The sequence below is a fragment of the Rissa tridactyla genome, chromosome 19, assembly GCF_028500815.1.
Source record: "Rissa tridactyla isolate bRisTri1 chromosome 19, bRisTri1.patW.cur.20221130, whole genome shotgun sequence".
Classification (NCBI taxonomy): Eukaryota; Metazoa; Chordata; class Aves; order Charadriiformes; family Laridae; genus Rissa; species Rissa tridactyla.
In genome coordinates, this window is record NC_071484.1 from 8,183,234 (window position 1) to 8,198,751 (window position 15,518).

At 44.5% G+C, this 15,518-nt stretch overlaps 1 protein-coding gene across 2 annotated transcripts; it reads left to right on the top strand.

Annotated features, from left to right (window-relative positions):
• The first annotated feature begins 73 nt into the window (after nucleotides 1-73).
• On the top strand, nucleotides 74-13,635 carry KAT7 (lysine acetyltransferase 7). Of its 2 annotated transcripts, XM_054224715.1 has the most exons (15): nucleotides 74-387; nucleotides 1,895-2,042; nucleotides 3,443-3,619; nucleotides 3,811-4,050; nucleotides 4,623-4,705; nucleotides 4,959-5,048; nucleotides 5,749-5,847; nucleotides 6,018-6,128; nucleotides 6,984-7,175; nucleotides 7,371-7,460; nucleotides 8,359-8,499; nucleotides 9,694-9,787; nucleotides 9,973-10,119; nucleotides 11,022-11,128; nucleotides 11,807-13,635. In XM_054224715.1, the coding sequence occupies exons 1-15, from the start codon at nucleotides 373-375 to the stop codon at nucleotides 11,906-11,908; spliced, it is 1,836 nt and encodes a 611-aa protein (XP_054080690.1). In that variant the 5' UTR covers nucleotides 74-372; the 3' UTR covers nucleotides 11,909-13,635. The 2 variants fall into 2 exon arrangements, with proteins under 2 accessions (XP_054080690.1, XP_054080689.1); XM_054224714.1 differs by lacking the exon at nucleotides 74-387 and having other exon boundaries at nucleotides 1,856-2,042.
• The last annotated feature ends 1,883 nt before the right edge of the window (nucleotides 13,636-15,518 follow it).

Here is a 15,518-nt window from a genome sequence, read left to right on the forward strand (position 1 = left end):
CCGCCGCCACCGCCCCGGCCCTCAGCCCGAAGCCAAGATGGCCGCCAGCAGCTTCACTGTCAGAGGCGCCGCCGGGATACCTGTCCGAATCCAAGATGGCAGCGCCCGCTGGCGTGAGGCTGGCTGGGGGAGTCACGTGACGAGGGGAGGGGGGGTGTGGACCGTGTCCCGGCGGAAGCGTGAGGGACCGAGCAGGGAACAGGGACTGGCGGCGGCGGGAGCGGGCTGGCGCCGCCGGAGCAGACGTGCCGCAGGACGGGAGACACGGCTGTCACCACGGAGCCCGCCAGCGCTAACACGGCGGCCACCGCCGCTTCGCGGGCCGGGGGCGCCGGGGACCAGCCGACCTCGCTGCCCCCGCCCCCGCCGAGGATGCCGCGCAGGAAGGTGAGCGCGGCCGGGGAACCGGGGACGCGCCCGCCGGGGGAACCGGCGAGCTCGGGCTGCAGCTTTCCTCGCTTTCCCCACCCCCTCCGCTACCTCTCCCGGGCACAAAACCGAGGGGAAAATAGCGGCCTTCAGCCCCCAGCGCCCGCCCCCCGCGCTCGCTGAGTGGCTCCCGCACGGGCACGCTGGGCACTGATTGGCCGCCTCGCTCGTCACTCATCGCCCCCAACGGTTACCGTTTCCCCTCCCCCGCGCCTGTAGCGCGGCCCGCCTCTTGGCTTTTCCGATTGGGCGGGCCGTTGGAGAGCTGGCCGCGTATTGGTCGGACTGCCTTGCCGGGCTGGCAGCTGATTGGCTTCCGCGGCTGCCCATCTACGCCCCCAACGGTCACCTCCCCGCGCGTGCCTTGTTTCTCCCTCTCTCCCTTCCCCCCTCCCACCCCGCCCCCCCAGGTTGATGTTTCTGTGGGAGCGAGGCTTGCACCGATAGGCTGTCAGCCGCCGTCACTCACGCCCGGTGGCCACGCCTTTTTGATATCCGAGCGGTCATTGGCTGTCTCTCCCTTTCGGCCACTCCCGCCCGCGCTGTGATTGGTCGGGACCGGAGGGTCTCCGCTGGGCGCAAAACAAAGCGGCGCGGGGGCCGCCCTCGCGCCAGCCGCCACCGCCCTTCGCCTCAGGCGGGCGCCGGCGTCTTCCCTGTCCCCTCAGGGTCGGCGGTCGCTCGGGGCTGCCTCCGCCCCACCCTCCACCGGTCCAGCCGCCCGCACCGAGACCTATGGGCGCTCCTACACCCCGGCTGCCCAGTCAGGGCAGGGATCTTCGGAGGCCTGGTGGCTGCCCGCCAATTCCTGAGGCCTGCTTCCCTCAGAGGGCCGCCGCTGGTGGTGCAGGGGGCCGCTCAGGTGGGCCAAGATGAGGTGAATATAACTGCATTCACAGCCTCCTTTGGCCCAGGCGCTTCGCTGAGTGTCTTTGTTTTCTCTGCCTGGCTTCTGCTGGGGAGCCCTGACGCTGCCCTGAGTTGCTGAGTGGTGAAGAGTCAGTTTGGCCGTTGCTGGAGCCCATCTGTTTGCTCCCCCACCTGCTCCCGCAGTGCCTTGTGCTCTGCTGGGCTGTCTTTGCTGGTTTGAACAGGCAGATGGTGCAGGAGTGCTGTGGGCTTGGCAGGGTGAACGGACCCTGAGAATGGGCAGCTCAGAGGATGTCCTGTCTGGCCTCGAACCTTCATTTAACTTTTGATTTAAATAAAATCAGGTGCTACTGTCGTCTGTCTTAGTGGATCAGTTTGCAGAAACTTTATTATTGAAGGCACTGTCTGACACTGCCTATTTACTATTTAAAAAGTTTCTCCAGAGTAATACACTTGACACTAGTTTGCATATGTCATTGTGTCAGCCTTGAAAGTATCTATCTAGCATCAAATATTTTCTCTCTTTTTTGTAGTATAAATAAAATGTGCAAGTTTAAGTGCTCGTGTGCTTATGTCTGTGTCTGTGGTGTTGCAGAGGAATGCAGGCAGTAGCTCAGATGGAACAGAAGACTCTGATTTCTCTACTGATCCTGAGCATACAGACAGCTCTGAAAGCGATGGCACATCACGACGATCCGCCCGTGTCACCCGTTCCTCAGCCAGACTCAGTCAAAGCTCTCAAGGTAAATGCTTTATTTTCTTAAACAAGGAAAAGAAAATCAGCCTCTTAAGCAACAAGTACTCAATATACTCCATATTCCTGACCTTTAGAACTTAAATGTGTGGAGTTTATACCTAAATAAAAATATATAACTTTTTTTAATTGGCTTCATTGGCTATTAATGCACCACAGCAAAAAGCAGACTACCTAAGTGCATATTACTCAAATGAGGTAATATAATCCAAAGATTACACTGGTGGTGGAAGCCAAAACTGGAGTATCCTCTGTTCAAAAAGTAAAGCTGTCTCCTTGTTAAAGGAAGTGGGACTTTAGAAACCCCATGATTCTGCTGCCAGTTTTGCCTAATTTTTCTGAGAACTTTCAAAATTAGCTTTCTATCTTAACAGTGATATTGGTACGAGAGACAAGTTACAGAGGGAGTGTTTAGGGGTGAAAGCTTTGTTTTGTTTGCTTTGTGTGTTTGTTTGGGGTTTTCTGTACTGCAAGGGAAGAGGTATTTTCATGACTTGCTGACTCTGACCCTACTCTTCAATAAATGTAATTAACATATTGCCAGTTATTTTGAATGCTTCCACTTTAGCATCCAGATTGTAAGAGGAAACACTGAATGTGTCCACCTCCTCATTTTTAGTGTTAGTGCAGTAATTTCTTGGCTCTTAGGCAATAAGCTGCCATCTGGCATCAAGGAGAGAAAACGACAGTAGATAATGACTTCTTTCCATTGCTCCATGTATAGGCTTTGATAAAGAATCTGTTTTGTGACAAATTTTATCGCAGGTAAGAAATACACATGCATGATCATCTAGTAATTAGGTCTTAAAAACAAGAGGAAAGGTGGTATGGATGTGTATGGGATGCCTGTAACATCCCTAGGTTATAAAAGCATTATTTTCCTGCAAAACAGTTGTTTTATAGTCTTATGAGCAGTATAGGATTACAAAACCACACACAGGGTCCCAAATATAGCTCCACAGCAGAAGCAATCTTGCTGTTCCCAAGGGTTAGCTAAACGCTGATGGTTCTTATCTAAACTAACGGTTCTTTAGGTTTCCAACTGGGAGCTGGTTTGTAATTGCTAGTTAATTAAGTAACTAAGTCCAGACAAAGCTGATTTAATTCCAGATTCCTCAGTGTTGGTAAAAGTGTCAAAAGATTTAAGCTCGGAAGAACAGAGCGTATCTTTGTGCTGACATGCAGTGGTGAGAGGTAGGACAGAACCCTGTGTTAATACCCAGCTGTCAGTTGAAATCATAGGATACCAGGTTGGAAGGGACCTCAAGGATCATCTGTTCCAACCTTTCTGTCAGATGTTGGCATTACAGACTTCAGAGCACGTGTGAGGCAAGTCTCTGACTTACAGTGGTTATTGTGGGTGTAATTATGGTGTTTCTGTGTAATTAGATTCCAGCCCAGTTCGTAATCCGCCATCATTTGGAGCAGAAGAGCCTGTCTATTCTACACGGAGGGTAACCCGCAGCCAACAGCAGCCTGCTCCTGTGACTCCAAAGAAATACCCGCTCCGGCAGACTCGCTCATCTGGGTCAGAGACTGAGCAAGTGGTTGACTTTTCTGATAGAGGTGCGTGAGAATGCCGTGAGGTGTTGAAAGTTTGCAAAATGCTGTTGGAAAGAGTATGTGACTCCATTCTCTGAGGGCACAGTATAATATCCTGAGGATAGAGGGTTTGAGACAGCTGTCCAGAGTTGCTTTACGTATTTTTTTGAAAGCTTTCTTTCAGGCAAATTTGTAACATCTTGATCCTTATTCAGACACTAAAAATGCAGCGGATCACGATGAGTCTCCACCTCGTACCCCCACCGGGAATGCCCCTTCCTCAGAGTCTGATATTGATATCTCCAGTCCAAATGTATCCCATGATGAGAGCATTGCCAAGGACATGTCCATGAAGGATTCTGGAAGTGACCTGTCTCACCGCCCTAAGCGCCGCCGCTTCCATGAAAGCTACAATTTCAACATGAAATGTCCCACTCCTGGTTGTAACTCTTTAGGTAATTTCAGCTCCAGGATTAATCTGTTGTTTTTTGCATTCCTGCTGTGATATTCAAAGTCCCACTCAGTTGAGTTATACATCCTAACAATATGCACGTAATCAGGATAAGAAGTATTATTGAGAAGTGGGTATAGAGAAGGGATATGAAGCATATCTGCAGGTATATTCCTCCTGGAGATGTTTTCTGGCTAGGAGTGTTTGGGGGATGATAGGGTAAAGAACAAGTTAGGAGTATGAGCACAGGTGTGGGAGGAAAATGCAGAGCCTTGCAGGAAGGGTACTGGTCTCTGCCTGAAGCAGGTGTTCAGAAACAAATTATTGTAGACCTCTAACATACCTGGCTGCTTGCATGGAGTGCAGCTTTTGAGTTAGTGTGGAAAAGATTTTCCTTCTTTGTTCTTAAAGCATGTGCCATGAACCATGAAGTGTACTCCTCCTGTTACACTGGTAATAAACTGAGCATGCTCCTTGAGAAGCTCATATGAGATATCTGGCCATCTAGGATACTGTTTAAACCTCTTTATGATCATATGTTAAAGTGGTTTTTTTTTTTTTTCTGATCCTTTGCAGGACACCTAACTGGAAAACATGAGCGACACTTCTCCATATCGGGATGCCCACTATATCATAATCTCTCAGCAGATGAGTGCAAGGTAAATGAGTCTTCTGTTTTATCTTCCTTATGTTTGTTTTTTTTGGAACAAAATGCCAAGACCTGTCATTTGTGAACAGAAAATAAGAGTTAAGATGTTTCAGCTGATGTCTTTAGCTGTAAGACAGCAGCATTTGTATGTCAAATCATCTGTGAATTACAGTTCAGAAAATTCACCTAAAGAAGAAATGGAAAAGATTTGAGGCTTTGATAGTAGTTTGCTGCAGCACTGACAGATGAGTTTTGGCTTCCAGGTGCGAGCACAGAGCCGGGATAAGCAGATTGAGGAGAGAATGCTGGCCCATCGGCAGGATGACAACAACAGGCATGCCACCAGACACCAGGTAGGCAATCCGCACATAATGGCGTAGCTGCTCGGTTAAAAGTGGAAAAACCTCAGCTTGTGATTTCCAGCAACAATGATTTTAACTTGATCTCCCTTCGTCACTTCTCAGGTAAACTATTGTGCTGAGTCCTGACACTCCCCATTTGTCATCTCTGTTTGTTTCAGTAAGGGTAATTCATTGTATCCCTTAAACGAGAGACTGGAGCAGCCAGTGAGAGCACTGGCCACCTCAAAGGAGGCTGGAGCTGTTCTCAGGGTGATCTTTCCTGTGTGCTTTGATGTGCGGTACAAGAGAATTCCTGCAGAACTGTAAACTACAATTTTACTCTGACTAAATAGAAAAGAATAAAACCAGGGCAATTGCATTTTTCTGTTCATGAGTCTTGGACTTGAATCAAGATGACCTAATGAGTCAGCTCTGAGCTTTTCCCCATGATTAAGCATTGCATGAGGAGTGCACCCTGTCTTGTGGCACTGAGGGGCATTGGCAAAGGCAAACTGTGGTAGGAAGGAGCGTTTCCTTTTTATATACCTGTGTTGTATCTGTATTGCCCTCTTAATAGCACAGGATTTGGTTCAGAGGCAAAAAACCTCATAAAATGAAAGCCAGGACAGAGGGCCTTTAGGGTGGGAAGGTGAAGAAAAATGTTTGAAGTGGATGAAGCCTAGTGAAGGTTTCCACCTCTGGTTTCTCTCAGGCACCAACAGAGAGACAGCTGCGATACAAAGAGAAAGTAGCTGAGCTCAGGAAGAAGAGGAACTCGGGACTAAGCAAGGAGCAAAAAGAAAAATATATGGTAAAAGCAATAACATAATTCTTTCATTCCCTCCTGTCTGGAATGAGACCACTATGCGGGTGTTTGGCTTCCCAGTCAGCCTGCGATATTCTCAGCTAAAAAAAAAACGCAAGATCCAGCAGCTTAGTAGCAGCATGGCAGCAAAACCTCCTATTATTTTATTGTTCTAGGAGCACAGACAAACCTATGGCAATACTAGGGAACCTCTACTTGAAAACCTGACGAGTGAGTATGACCTCGAGCTTTTCCGAAGAGCGCAAGCACGGGCATCTGAGGACCTGGTGAGACTTCTAATTCATAATATATCTCATAGCAAATGTTTTTGTTAGAAACGTGAACGCTTTCTGGGTTTTTTTGTGCTTGTGCAGACAGAATCAGAGTTTGTAAGAAGAGCAGCTACAGCCCAGCCAAGTCAGCAAAGTTACACTAGGGATAGTGTTTAAGTGCCAGTCATTCGGAGGGTTTGCTGAAAGTGCAGCTGGAGCTAAGCGTTTGCAGTCATGAATGCTGCAGTGCCTGCAAAAGGAATGATTGGTAACAGTGCCATTGAATAGGTGTTTGTTTTCAGTGAAAGAATGGACAACTTCACCTGCTGAAAGAATGGCTAAGGAGTGATAACAAAAGACAAAAGTCGTCTTGACAGTAGCCAGTGACTGTGGAAATGAGTTCAAAACCTTGTATTGCTGAGGCTTCTGTAGGTGCTTTCCAAAGCCACCTTCCATCTCCAGAGATGAACCAAAAGATATGTTAGTGCTTACCAGTGACAATTCCATCTGGGATATCTAAGGCAGAACATTAGGCTGTATCCTCTTCCTACATCTTAGGAAAGAAGCATGAAGTGGCAAGGAGATTACATTGCTTTCATGATAGAAAGAGTATGATCCTAGTGTTAGCATGCTGCTAAGTGCTGATTCACAAGACACTTCGTGATGAAAGGAACAGTCAGCAACTGTCCTGCTTGTGCACAGGGCTGAGGCTTAGTTTGATTGAGGAGAGGTCTGTGGGAGGGGTCATTAAATGTGGTCACACTGAAAAATGAATTTAGAAGACTTGAAATAAATTATTTCCTTGAGGGATATCAATAGGGCCCTCTTCCTCTCTACCTACTTTTAATTTTATTCTTTTTTCATTCATAGGAAAAGTTGCGGCTCCAGGGCCAGATCACAGAAGGCAGCAATATGATTAAAACAATCGCTTTTGGCCGTTACGAGCTGGATACCTGGTATCATTCTCCCTACCCAGAGGAGTATGCTCGTCTGGGACGTCTCTACATGTGCGAGTTCTGTCTCAAATATATGAAGAGCCAGACAATACTGCGCAGACACATGGTAAGGGCAGAGCTGATTGCTAAGCTTTAAATCTGATGTCAACATGTAAATGCTTTAAGACATTACTATTGTTAGCTCAGTTGCTCGCTTTAGGAGGTGAGAAGACTCCATCTTTCCTGGTATATCCAGTAGCTGTTGTAACCTCTTCCACCCTTAAAACAGTAGTGTTACCCTAACTTTGTTTTCTGGTCATAGGCAAAATGTGTTTGGAAACATCCACCGGGTGACGAAATCTACCGCAAAGGCTCCATTTCGGTGTTTGAAGTGGATGGGAAAAAGAACAAGGTAACTAACTGTGATCATTAGGCCAGTCTTGAGCATCGAGTCTATCTTCCAAATGTGCCGAGCATTGCTTCTCCTGTAGAGCAATAGGATGCAAACACCCTTTCTCTGTCTAATTGCAGAAAGACTACTGAAGTCTGATGTGTCCATTCTTGCAATTCTGGCAGTAGTTTTGTCTGCATTTTCTTTGTGGTTATTCCTCAGCCCTGTTGTGCTCTAGCAGTTTCATCTGTTGTCTCATACCGTGCTTGGAGGTGTGTGTCAAGATCCTTTTCTGAAAATTAGTGGGGAGATTCTGTGTTTGGCCTCAGTAGATCACTTCACAATACTCAGTCAGATTTGGGTTAGAGTGGGAAGCAGCCTCATGATATTGAGGGTGACCTCCTTAACCCTGAATTGAAGGGTGGAATAGGAATCTGGAACTGCAGATTCAGTGCTAGGTGCATGCTAGCACCATGCTTATGCCCCGTCTCTGATTGTGGCCAGTCTTGAAGGCTTCAGAGAAAAGAACAAAGAAACAAATTCAAAAGCTAAATTCTGCACTGCTGGAAGCCGGGAGGAGGTTTTTCTAGTTACCAGAGGTAACCTTGAAGCACGGGATTAATACAATACAGTGCAAGCCAGCAGAGATCCAACCTTCTGCTCCCCTTCACTGAGGATGTCAGAGAGTGATATCGCAAACGTCAGTTCCCACCCATAGGAAGCTAGGCTTATCAAGTTTCATCACAAATGGAATTGTTTCCTTGCCCAGCTGCTCTGTTTGAAAGACTGTATGTAATTTCTCAGAGGATTCAGAGTTTTCTTGTCATTTCCCATGGATGCCTGTTTTTGTCCACTCTTGGGATGTTATATTGTAATAGATAAGTGTAATAAGTGTGTCCTGCTCTCCTTTTGCTTCTAGATCTACTGTCAAAACCTGTGTCTGCTGGCAAAACTTTTCTTGGACCATAAAACACTGTATTACGATGTTGAACCCTTCCTCTTCTATGTCATGACAGAAGCTGACAACACTGGCTGTCACCTGATAGGATATTTCTCCAAGGTTAGTTGAAAATATATACATACGCATTACTACCTTACTAGAATGAGATTTAGGACATCAATTACCAATACTGAATCTCCCCTACGAGTTTTTGCAGGCTCAGGATTTGTCGCTTTTAGGAGTAAAGTTTCAAACCTCATCTGCATGAATTGTTCTTACTGTTTGCTGCAGGGATTACGGGTGCTTTGCTGTAGCATCTTTTCTCATGCTAGCAAAAACCAAATCGGCTCAAATGGACTATTGTTGCTAGGAAGCATAGTGGTGTCTTAAATGTAGGCAAAAATAATGATAAAGAAAATGTAAATAAATGTAGAGAAAAAGATATTAAAATAAATATTAGTCACCATGATTTTTTTTACATAAAGTACTTGAAGGAATAAAAATTCTTAGATGGAGAAGCTGAGACATAACTCAAGTAACTTAAGCAGCTCCCACAAGTACGTTGTTGGCCAAGCTTAGCGTAGGAGCCAGTTTTCTCAACCATTTGCTCAGATAACTGTTGCCTACCTAAAAAAACAGCCATTCTGTTTGTTTAATCTCTGCTGCACATTAGTGAAACACATTTCCTGGTTGTTCTTACTTCTACACAGAAAAAGAGATTATGCTTCCGGACGTGGTGATATCATGCAATGCAGTTATCAGTTTACTTATTTCAGTCAATGAAATTCTGTAGGTAGGAGAATACTGTCCCAAATGAAGTGGAGGAAACTAACCTCTTAAATCACCTGTGTCAAAACTGAATAAATATCTAAAAAAAACCCCCAAACTCTAAAGAAAAATCTGCATTGATCTGAGGATAAGTGTGTCTGAGTCTCTTCTTTGAACATTTCAATATACACGATGTGCTTATAATACTGTTGTTACATTGCTTTCTTGTTGCACATAAACCTTATAGGTGACAGAGGTGGTAGTGAGAGTCTTACCGGCTCCTTTCAGGTACAACTCCATGGCCTGCCATTCAAGGCTTAAAATTGTGCACCAAACACCGAATTTAATGGCTAATAAAGTAAGACGCTAGGCTAGGTTGGTAGTGAAGGATGATCATGTTACTTGTTGTTAGGCAGGTTTTTCTACTGTTGCTCCTTTCACCTTGTATCAGTTGCATGGGCTTGTTCGGTCTGTTGGGATTATGATATACCCATTGTTTGTACAGATCTAGACCTGTTAATGCATCCTCTCTGTTCTTGTTTTTAGGAGAAGAATTCTTTTCTCAACTACAATGTTTCTTGTATCCTGACGATGCCTCAATATATGAGGCAAGGTTACGGCAAAATGCTCATTGACTTCAGTAAGTAGAGAGAAAGAGAGAAACTCTGAAACGTACTCTGTCCAACATGACAACTTCACCAAGAAATCTGACATTCCTATGGTGGTGGTTAAGCAGTTTTCATTATATCTGATTTCTGTATGTGCTAAAGAGGGTAACAGTGAGGAGAGGGTAGTTTAAGGATAAATGTTTTCTTTCCTTTACAGGCTATTTGCTTTCTAAAGTAGAAGAAAAAGTTGGCTCTCCAGAACGCCCTCTGTCTGACTTAGGTCTCATCAGCTACCGTAGTTACTGGAAGGAAGTTCTCCTTCGTTATCTGCATAATTTCCAAGGAAAAGAGATCTCTATAAAAGGTATATTTTCAAGCTAAATAAGCTTGTAGTGAATTGGTTCAGGAACATACTTATTCACCTCATTCACTCATTTTCCTCAAATATGAGGCAGGTCATGCTTAACTCATTCATGTGCATGTTTGTGTAGCAGCACCATGAAATATTCCTGTAGTTGGGTATGGCTGCTTTCCAGTGCTGCCGCCATTAACGATAAGCCAGCTTGCAGGGTTTTGAAAGTAGGTACTGGCTTCTTCTCTTAAAAAATACTTTTTAAAAAGATTCAGCAAAGAACTTCCTCCATCTGTAGATAAGAATGTTAACTTTAAAAAGAAAAATGGCTCCACTGAGAGGCTTTCAAATGCTTTGGAAAAATACTAAGACTATTTGGACTTCTTTTAATAGCATTTTTATGTTTATGGCACCTAGGAGTATGCAGCAGTTCATAGAGATGTTGAGGTAGTTCTGAAGAGGCGGCTATGTTTTATTTCAGAGAATTACACTGTATTAACTTGTGTCGTAAAAGCAGTATCACTAAATGATTATCACGTTCTATTTCAACTGAGTTTTCCCTGGTGCTCCTCCTAGACTGGGTTTGCAGTTTTTGGGTGAGCTGGGCTGTTCCTGTACAGCTCTGTGTGGCTTGCATCCACAGCCTGTGGTTCTTCAGGCTATTTGCAATCAGTCAGCCCTCAAGAGTGAGGTAAGCAAAGGCGCATTGTATAGCAGTGCCGCAGACAACCAGCATGCCAGAAGGGTGCAAGTCAGGCAGCAACAGTAGTTCTGCACGTGCCGCCTTTAACATCTGCAAGGCATTTTGTGTATATCACTTCAAAAGGAGTTGCATCAAAGTTGTAAAGTAACAATTATAGCCTATTGAGGAGGAATTTGTTTCTATTCTGACATAAACTGTTGCTGGTTTGCAGAAATCAGTCAGGAGACTGCAGTGAATCCTGTCGACATTGTTAGCACGTTGCAGGCGCTTCAGATGCTCAAGTACTGGAAGGGAAAACACCTCGTCCTAAAAAGACAGGTAAGATTTGTGATGGCTATTTCTGCGTTTTTCTTTCCTTATACTTAGCTGTTAGATTCATATGAACTTGCTGAAATCAGTATTTCCTTTGCATTGTGCTGGGTTTTCCAGCCTTTTGATTCTAGTGAGGGAGCACTGTAAATTTCAAATGCAGTAACGGATAAAATACGCCATGGGCATCCAACCTCATTCTTCAGTAGTGTAGAAATATGCTGTATTGACCTTTCTTTTCTGATGCGTGGAATAACGTTGCTCATTGTAAGCAGCTTTGTAGGGGAGCCGTGGATCAACATTCCCATCATGCTCCTCATCACACCTGCCCTTTATTGGGCAAATGGATGACATAGAAGTGAACTGAATTAACGGAAGCCTGAATGAATCCTGTGTTACCCTCATTAGATGTAAGACAAGTGCTTTATAAATCCCCAAATGTGATGGCTTCTCTCTTTTGTTTTCCCCTTCCTGCCACCTCACTTTGTAGCTAAAAGTAGCCTTATCACTGTGATTTGAAGGGCTTCTAGGATGCAGTGTGGAGGAAATGTAATGTTTGTCATGCTAAGAAGTTAGTAGGCTTGACATCTTCAGATTTGTGGACTTAGATGTGTGGTGGTGTACCGTGGATAATTCTCCATCATGGATTGTTTGTTTTAACCTGCCCTTTCATGCTCTTTTCCTTAGGATCTGATTGATGAATGGATAGCCAAAGAGGCAAAAAGATCCAACAGCAATAAGATAATGGATCCCAGCTGTTTGAAATGGACCCCTCCTAAGGGAACTTAACTGTCTATCACTCCTGAAGCCAGTGAACCCCAGCAGTAGGAAGTACCCTAGGGATCTCTGTTGTATCTGTTGCTGTTGTGATTGGCTGGTACAGTACCCTCCCGAAAGATCAGTTCCCCTTGGTACTGTTCTGGCCCAGATCTTTTGTGCACACCACAGACGCTAGTTCTGAGGAACTTTATGTTTCGGCCTCAATGAGGTTGCAAGGATTGGATCTGTATAGGACCCAAACGAAGCTCCTAGCAGCACTGGCCCAAGGAGTTCTGATATCTGGTACTGTACCTGTCCAGTCACTGGTCTTACCCTCATGTTCTTATTCTGATGAGGTTGTGTTGTGTCCTATAATCTGGTTGTTTCTTCCTTCAGGTTCCTTGCGTTCTAAGTAATGGAGATAACTTCTGTGGCTTTTGAACAAGGTCTAATAATGCTTGTTTGGGGAAAGTCTGGTTTTCCAACAAGCTGCAGTTACACTGACTTCAGCATTTTTAACTAGTCCTGCCTGATGGACTGTTCCATTCCATGTATCAAATAGTTTTAGTAAGGTAACATACCGCCTCTTTCAGCAGTGTTTTCCATATAATATAGCAGGTCTTCACATAGTTAATATTGTACAGTCAGAAGCTTGTGTATCTTGTAACTGAGTGGTGTGATTGTTAGTGTTACCCTGGAGGAGTCAAGGCTACGTGTGTGAGAACATCATGGGCTGAGATGTTTCAGAGAGTTGCTCTTGGTATGTGCTCCTGGAGCTACTACAGTGCCACAGCTGTTGGAGAGACCTCTTTGATTATAAGTTACTGGGTTTTCTTGTTTATCTGTTGGAGTTAGTGTGTTCCTTTACACAGAAGCAACCTGTTCAGTATATTTCACTGCAGATATTTTTCCCGGAGCAGTCTTCCTTGAATTGTAGGTCTCTTTGTATTAGAGAGGATTTTATCCTCTAGACTGAAGAAATAAAAACTTTAGACAGATTTTTGCTAGCCTTGTCCAAACAGCCACAGAAACTCTACAATGCAAATATCGTCAGTTGTTGGATTGCCTACAGTGTACATTCTGTGCATCGTGGCAGCTCCAGTTAGCTGTGTGGATGGTTTGCTTCTCTGACAGTGCATTCTTGTTTGTCTTTGTAAAACAAAAAAGCTTATACTTCCTCTCTCCCATCAGCACCACCGGAAGAAACTATCATACAATGGCTTTCAAGTATAACCACTGTCCTTGTGCCACAAGTTTCCTATATGACTCCAGTGTGATTAAAAGGGGGGACAATCTTGGGGTAGACGATGGCAGCATCATATAGTGCTGATTTCATTTTAACCTTCCAATGCTTCCTCATTGAATGGTGTCTGAAATGAAGCACTTGCAATGTACTGGTAGGTGGGAGCCGTTTCCTGTTAACCACTGACCCATCCTAGTGTGGAAAAGTTCTCTACTGCTCTTCTGATGGTTGTCTGCCTTTCTCTGCCTCCTTAAAAAAAAAAAAAAAGAAGAAGAAAAAAGATCATCAGTACATGGTGTATACCTTGTGGGCATTACTGAATTTTGCTGTCTCATGCCCTTTGCTCCTGTATTGTAACTAACTGCAGATACTCATGAAACTATCCAACAAAGTAGATCTCTTGTGGAGTAGGGAAGAAGGCCATTCTTGTGCAGAAGCTAAACCCTGTTCCCATGATGTGGTAGAATGTGCTATTCTTGTATCTACTTCTCAATAAAGCATGTTCTCTGCTCAAGTTTATGCCTTCTTTTTATTTTAATTTTTTTCAGTCAGATGCTATTGTGCATCTCCAGTTAAGTGAAGCTGCTGCTTTATGTTGCAGGGGACTAATTTTGAACCCATCTTTGTGCCTGATGTGTTAAGGATTGTGACTAGAGCAGCCTTTAGGTTGAACCTTTTGGAAATAGCCTGTATCGTGTATTCACTCTAGAGCTTACTGTGCGCAGGAGGCTGCCAGGAGGAATATGTGGACGTTGCCAGATACTGGCAAGTTAAGTATGTCACACGAAACTGGGATAGCATCTGTCAATGTCAGGTTCATTGAAGAAGGAAGGAGTTATCCTGAAAGTGATGGCCCTGGATTTTTAGCCTTTCCTTCTGTGCTTCCATGACCAGACCTTCTTGCTTCTTGTACTGTGGGAGGGCTTCGGGCAGTGAAGTCTCTGGTCTTTAAAAAGCAGTGTTTGAAGTTCAGCAGGTCTCTCAAACATTTTGAGTCTTTGATATAATCTCTGATATAAAATGGTTAATTACAGATATCTGCTCCATCTCCCTCCAGAGATTCTGCTTTTCTGTGTAACTCAGTGGGAGTTAATAGAGAATGTTTCTTGGACTCTGGGCTCTAAGCTGCAGAGAGGCCAGGCTGCTGTTAAGAGTATGACTGACATGTCGGTGATCATGGCCTGGGACTCAAGACGCTCAGCTTATGAAGAAAGAGAGCAAAGTAATGGAGACGGAATACCTTGGTAGTCGTGTTGTGATTAAGATCAAAATCAAGGACGCTTCCCTGAGCAACGATGCTCATTTACTCAGGTTACACGAAGGCTCTTCCTAATTCTGCCTTGTTTTCCTTAAGACTTTTTTTTAAGCATTTGATTTGGGAGCATCACTTTTACTTATTTGAGCACAGTTTTGTACAATACCAGTTGCAGTTTTTTTGCCTTCTTTTTTGTTTGATTTTTGGTTTTTCTTGCAAGCACAGAGAGATGCAGTGTGATTTAGTTCGCAGATAACTGGACAGAGAGACAAGAGGATAAGGGTTTTATTCCCCACACTGCCCTGCTGTGTGACAGCCAGCCCCTCTCTAAGCTTCTGTTTCCCTCCAGTCCTTATTCTGTCAAGTCTGTTTATGTTGTGACTTCTCCGAGGCAGTGACTGTCTCTGTGTATATGTACAGTTCTTAACATGGTGGGGTCCCACGCTTGACTGAGACCTCTGGGTGCTCTGGTAATGCAAACGCTAATTAAGTAGTGAGTCACAGATAGCCATAAACATCTCTGGGTAACCAAAGGATGAGACATGCTCACGGTTTCACCCACAGTTTATTCATAGCAACTGCAAACTTGCAGATGTTATATTCTGTATAGGCAGTTTGAAGCCCACCTAAAAGCTACGATGCTACCAAAAAGCAGCTGGTGCTTTCAGTAAATTTTCCTAGATTGATGCCTTCTTGTCCCCTTCTTTTCTCATTTATAAAAAAAACCCACTTGTATATAGCCTTGATCTAACACAGGAATAGGTAATGTATGTAATTTTAAGCCCACTGGTAACCCTACAGAGTTCTTTCTGTGACAGACCCGAAGAAACCCTAGCACAAACACAAATGCAATGCAAGACAATGAGAAGTTGCAAGCCTCACCTCTACATCCCAGAAACAGGAACTGACTGTGGAACTGGAAGTCATATAAATCAAATAAGATTTTGAATGCCAGTAAAGTTGAACAGCTGGAGCAGATACAACCTCGTAAGGCTCTTTATGAAAGCCCCAGGTTATGTGCCCAAAACCAGAGGTACCCTACCAAAGAACGAGACAAACCCAGGTCTTCCAATGCTCAGTCCTGATGCTTTAACATCAAACTCATCCTCTTTTTCCATGGGCCAGCAATGAAGTTTGTTTGG

What these genes read in the sequence shown, in the direction of transcription:
- KAT7 (XM_054224714.1), top strand. Translation starts at nt 1,871, where the DNA reads ATGTCTGTGTCTGTGGTGTTGCAGAGGAATGCAGGCAGTAGCTCAGAT. An exon ending in TGGATGGGAAAAAGAACAAG is followed by an intron (nt 7,461 to 8,358) that starts GTAACTAACTGT and finishes TTTTGCTTCTAG; the next exon opens with ATCTACTGTCAAAACCTGTG. An exon ending in AAAAGAGATCTCTATAAAAG is followed by an intron (nt 10,120 to 11,021) that starts GTATATTTTCAA and finishes GCTGGTTTGCAG; the next exon opens with AAATCAGTCAGGAGACTGCA.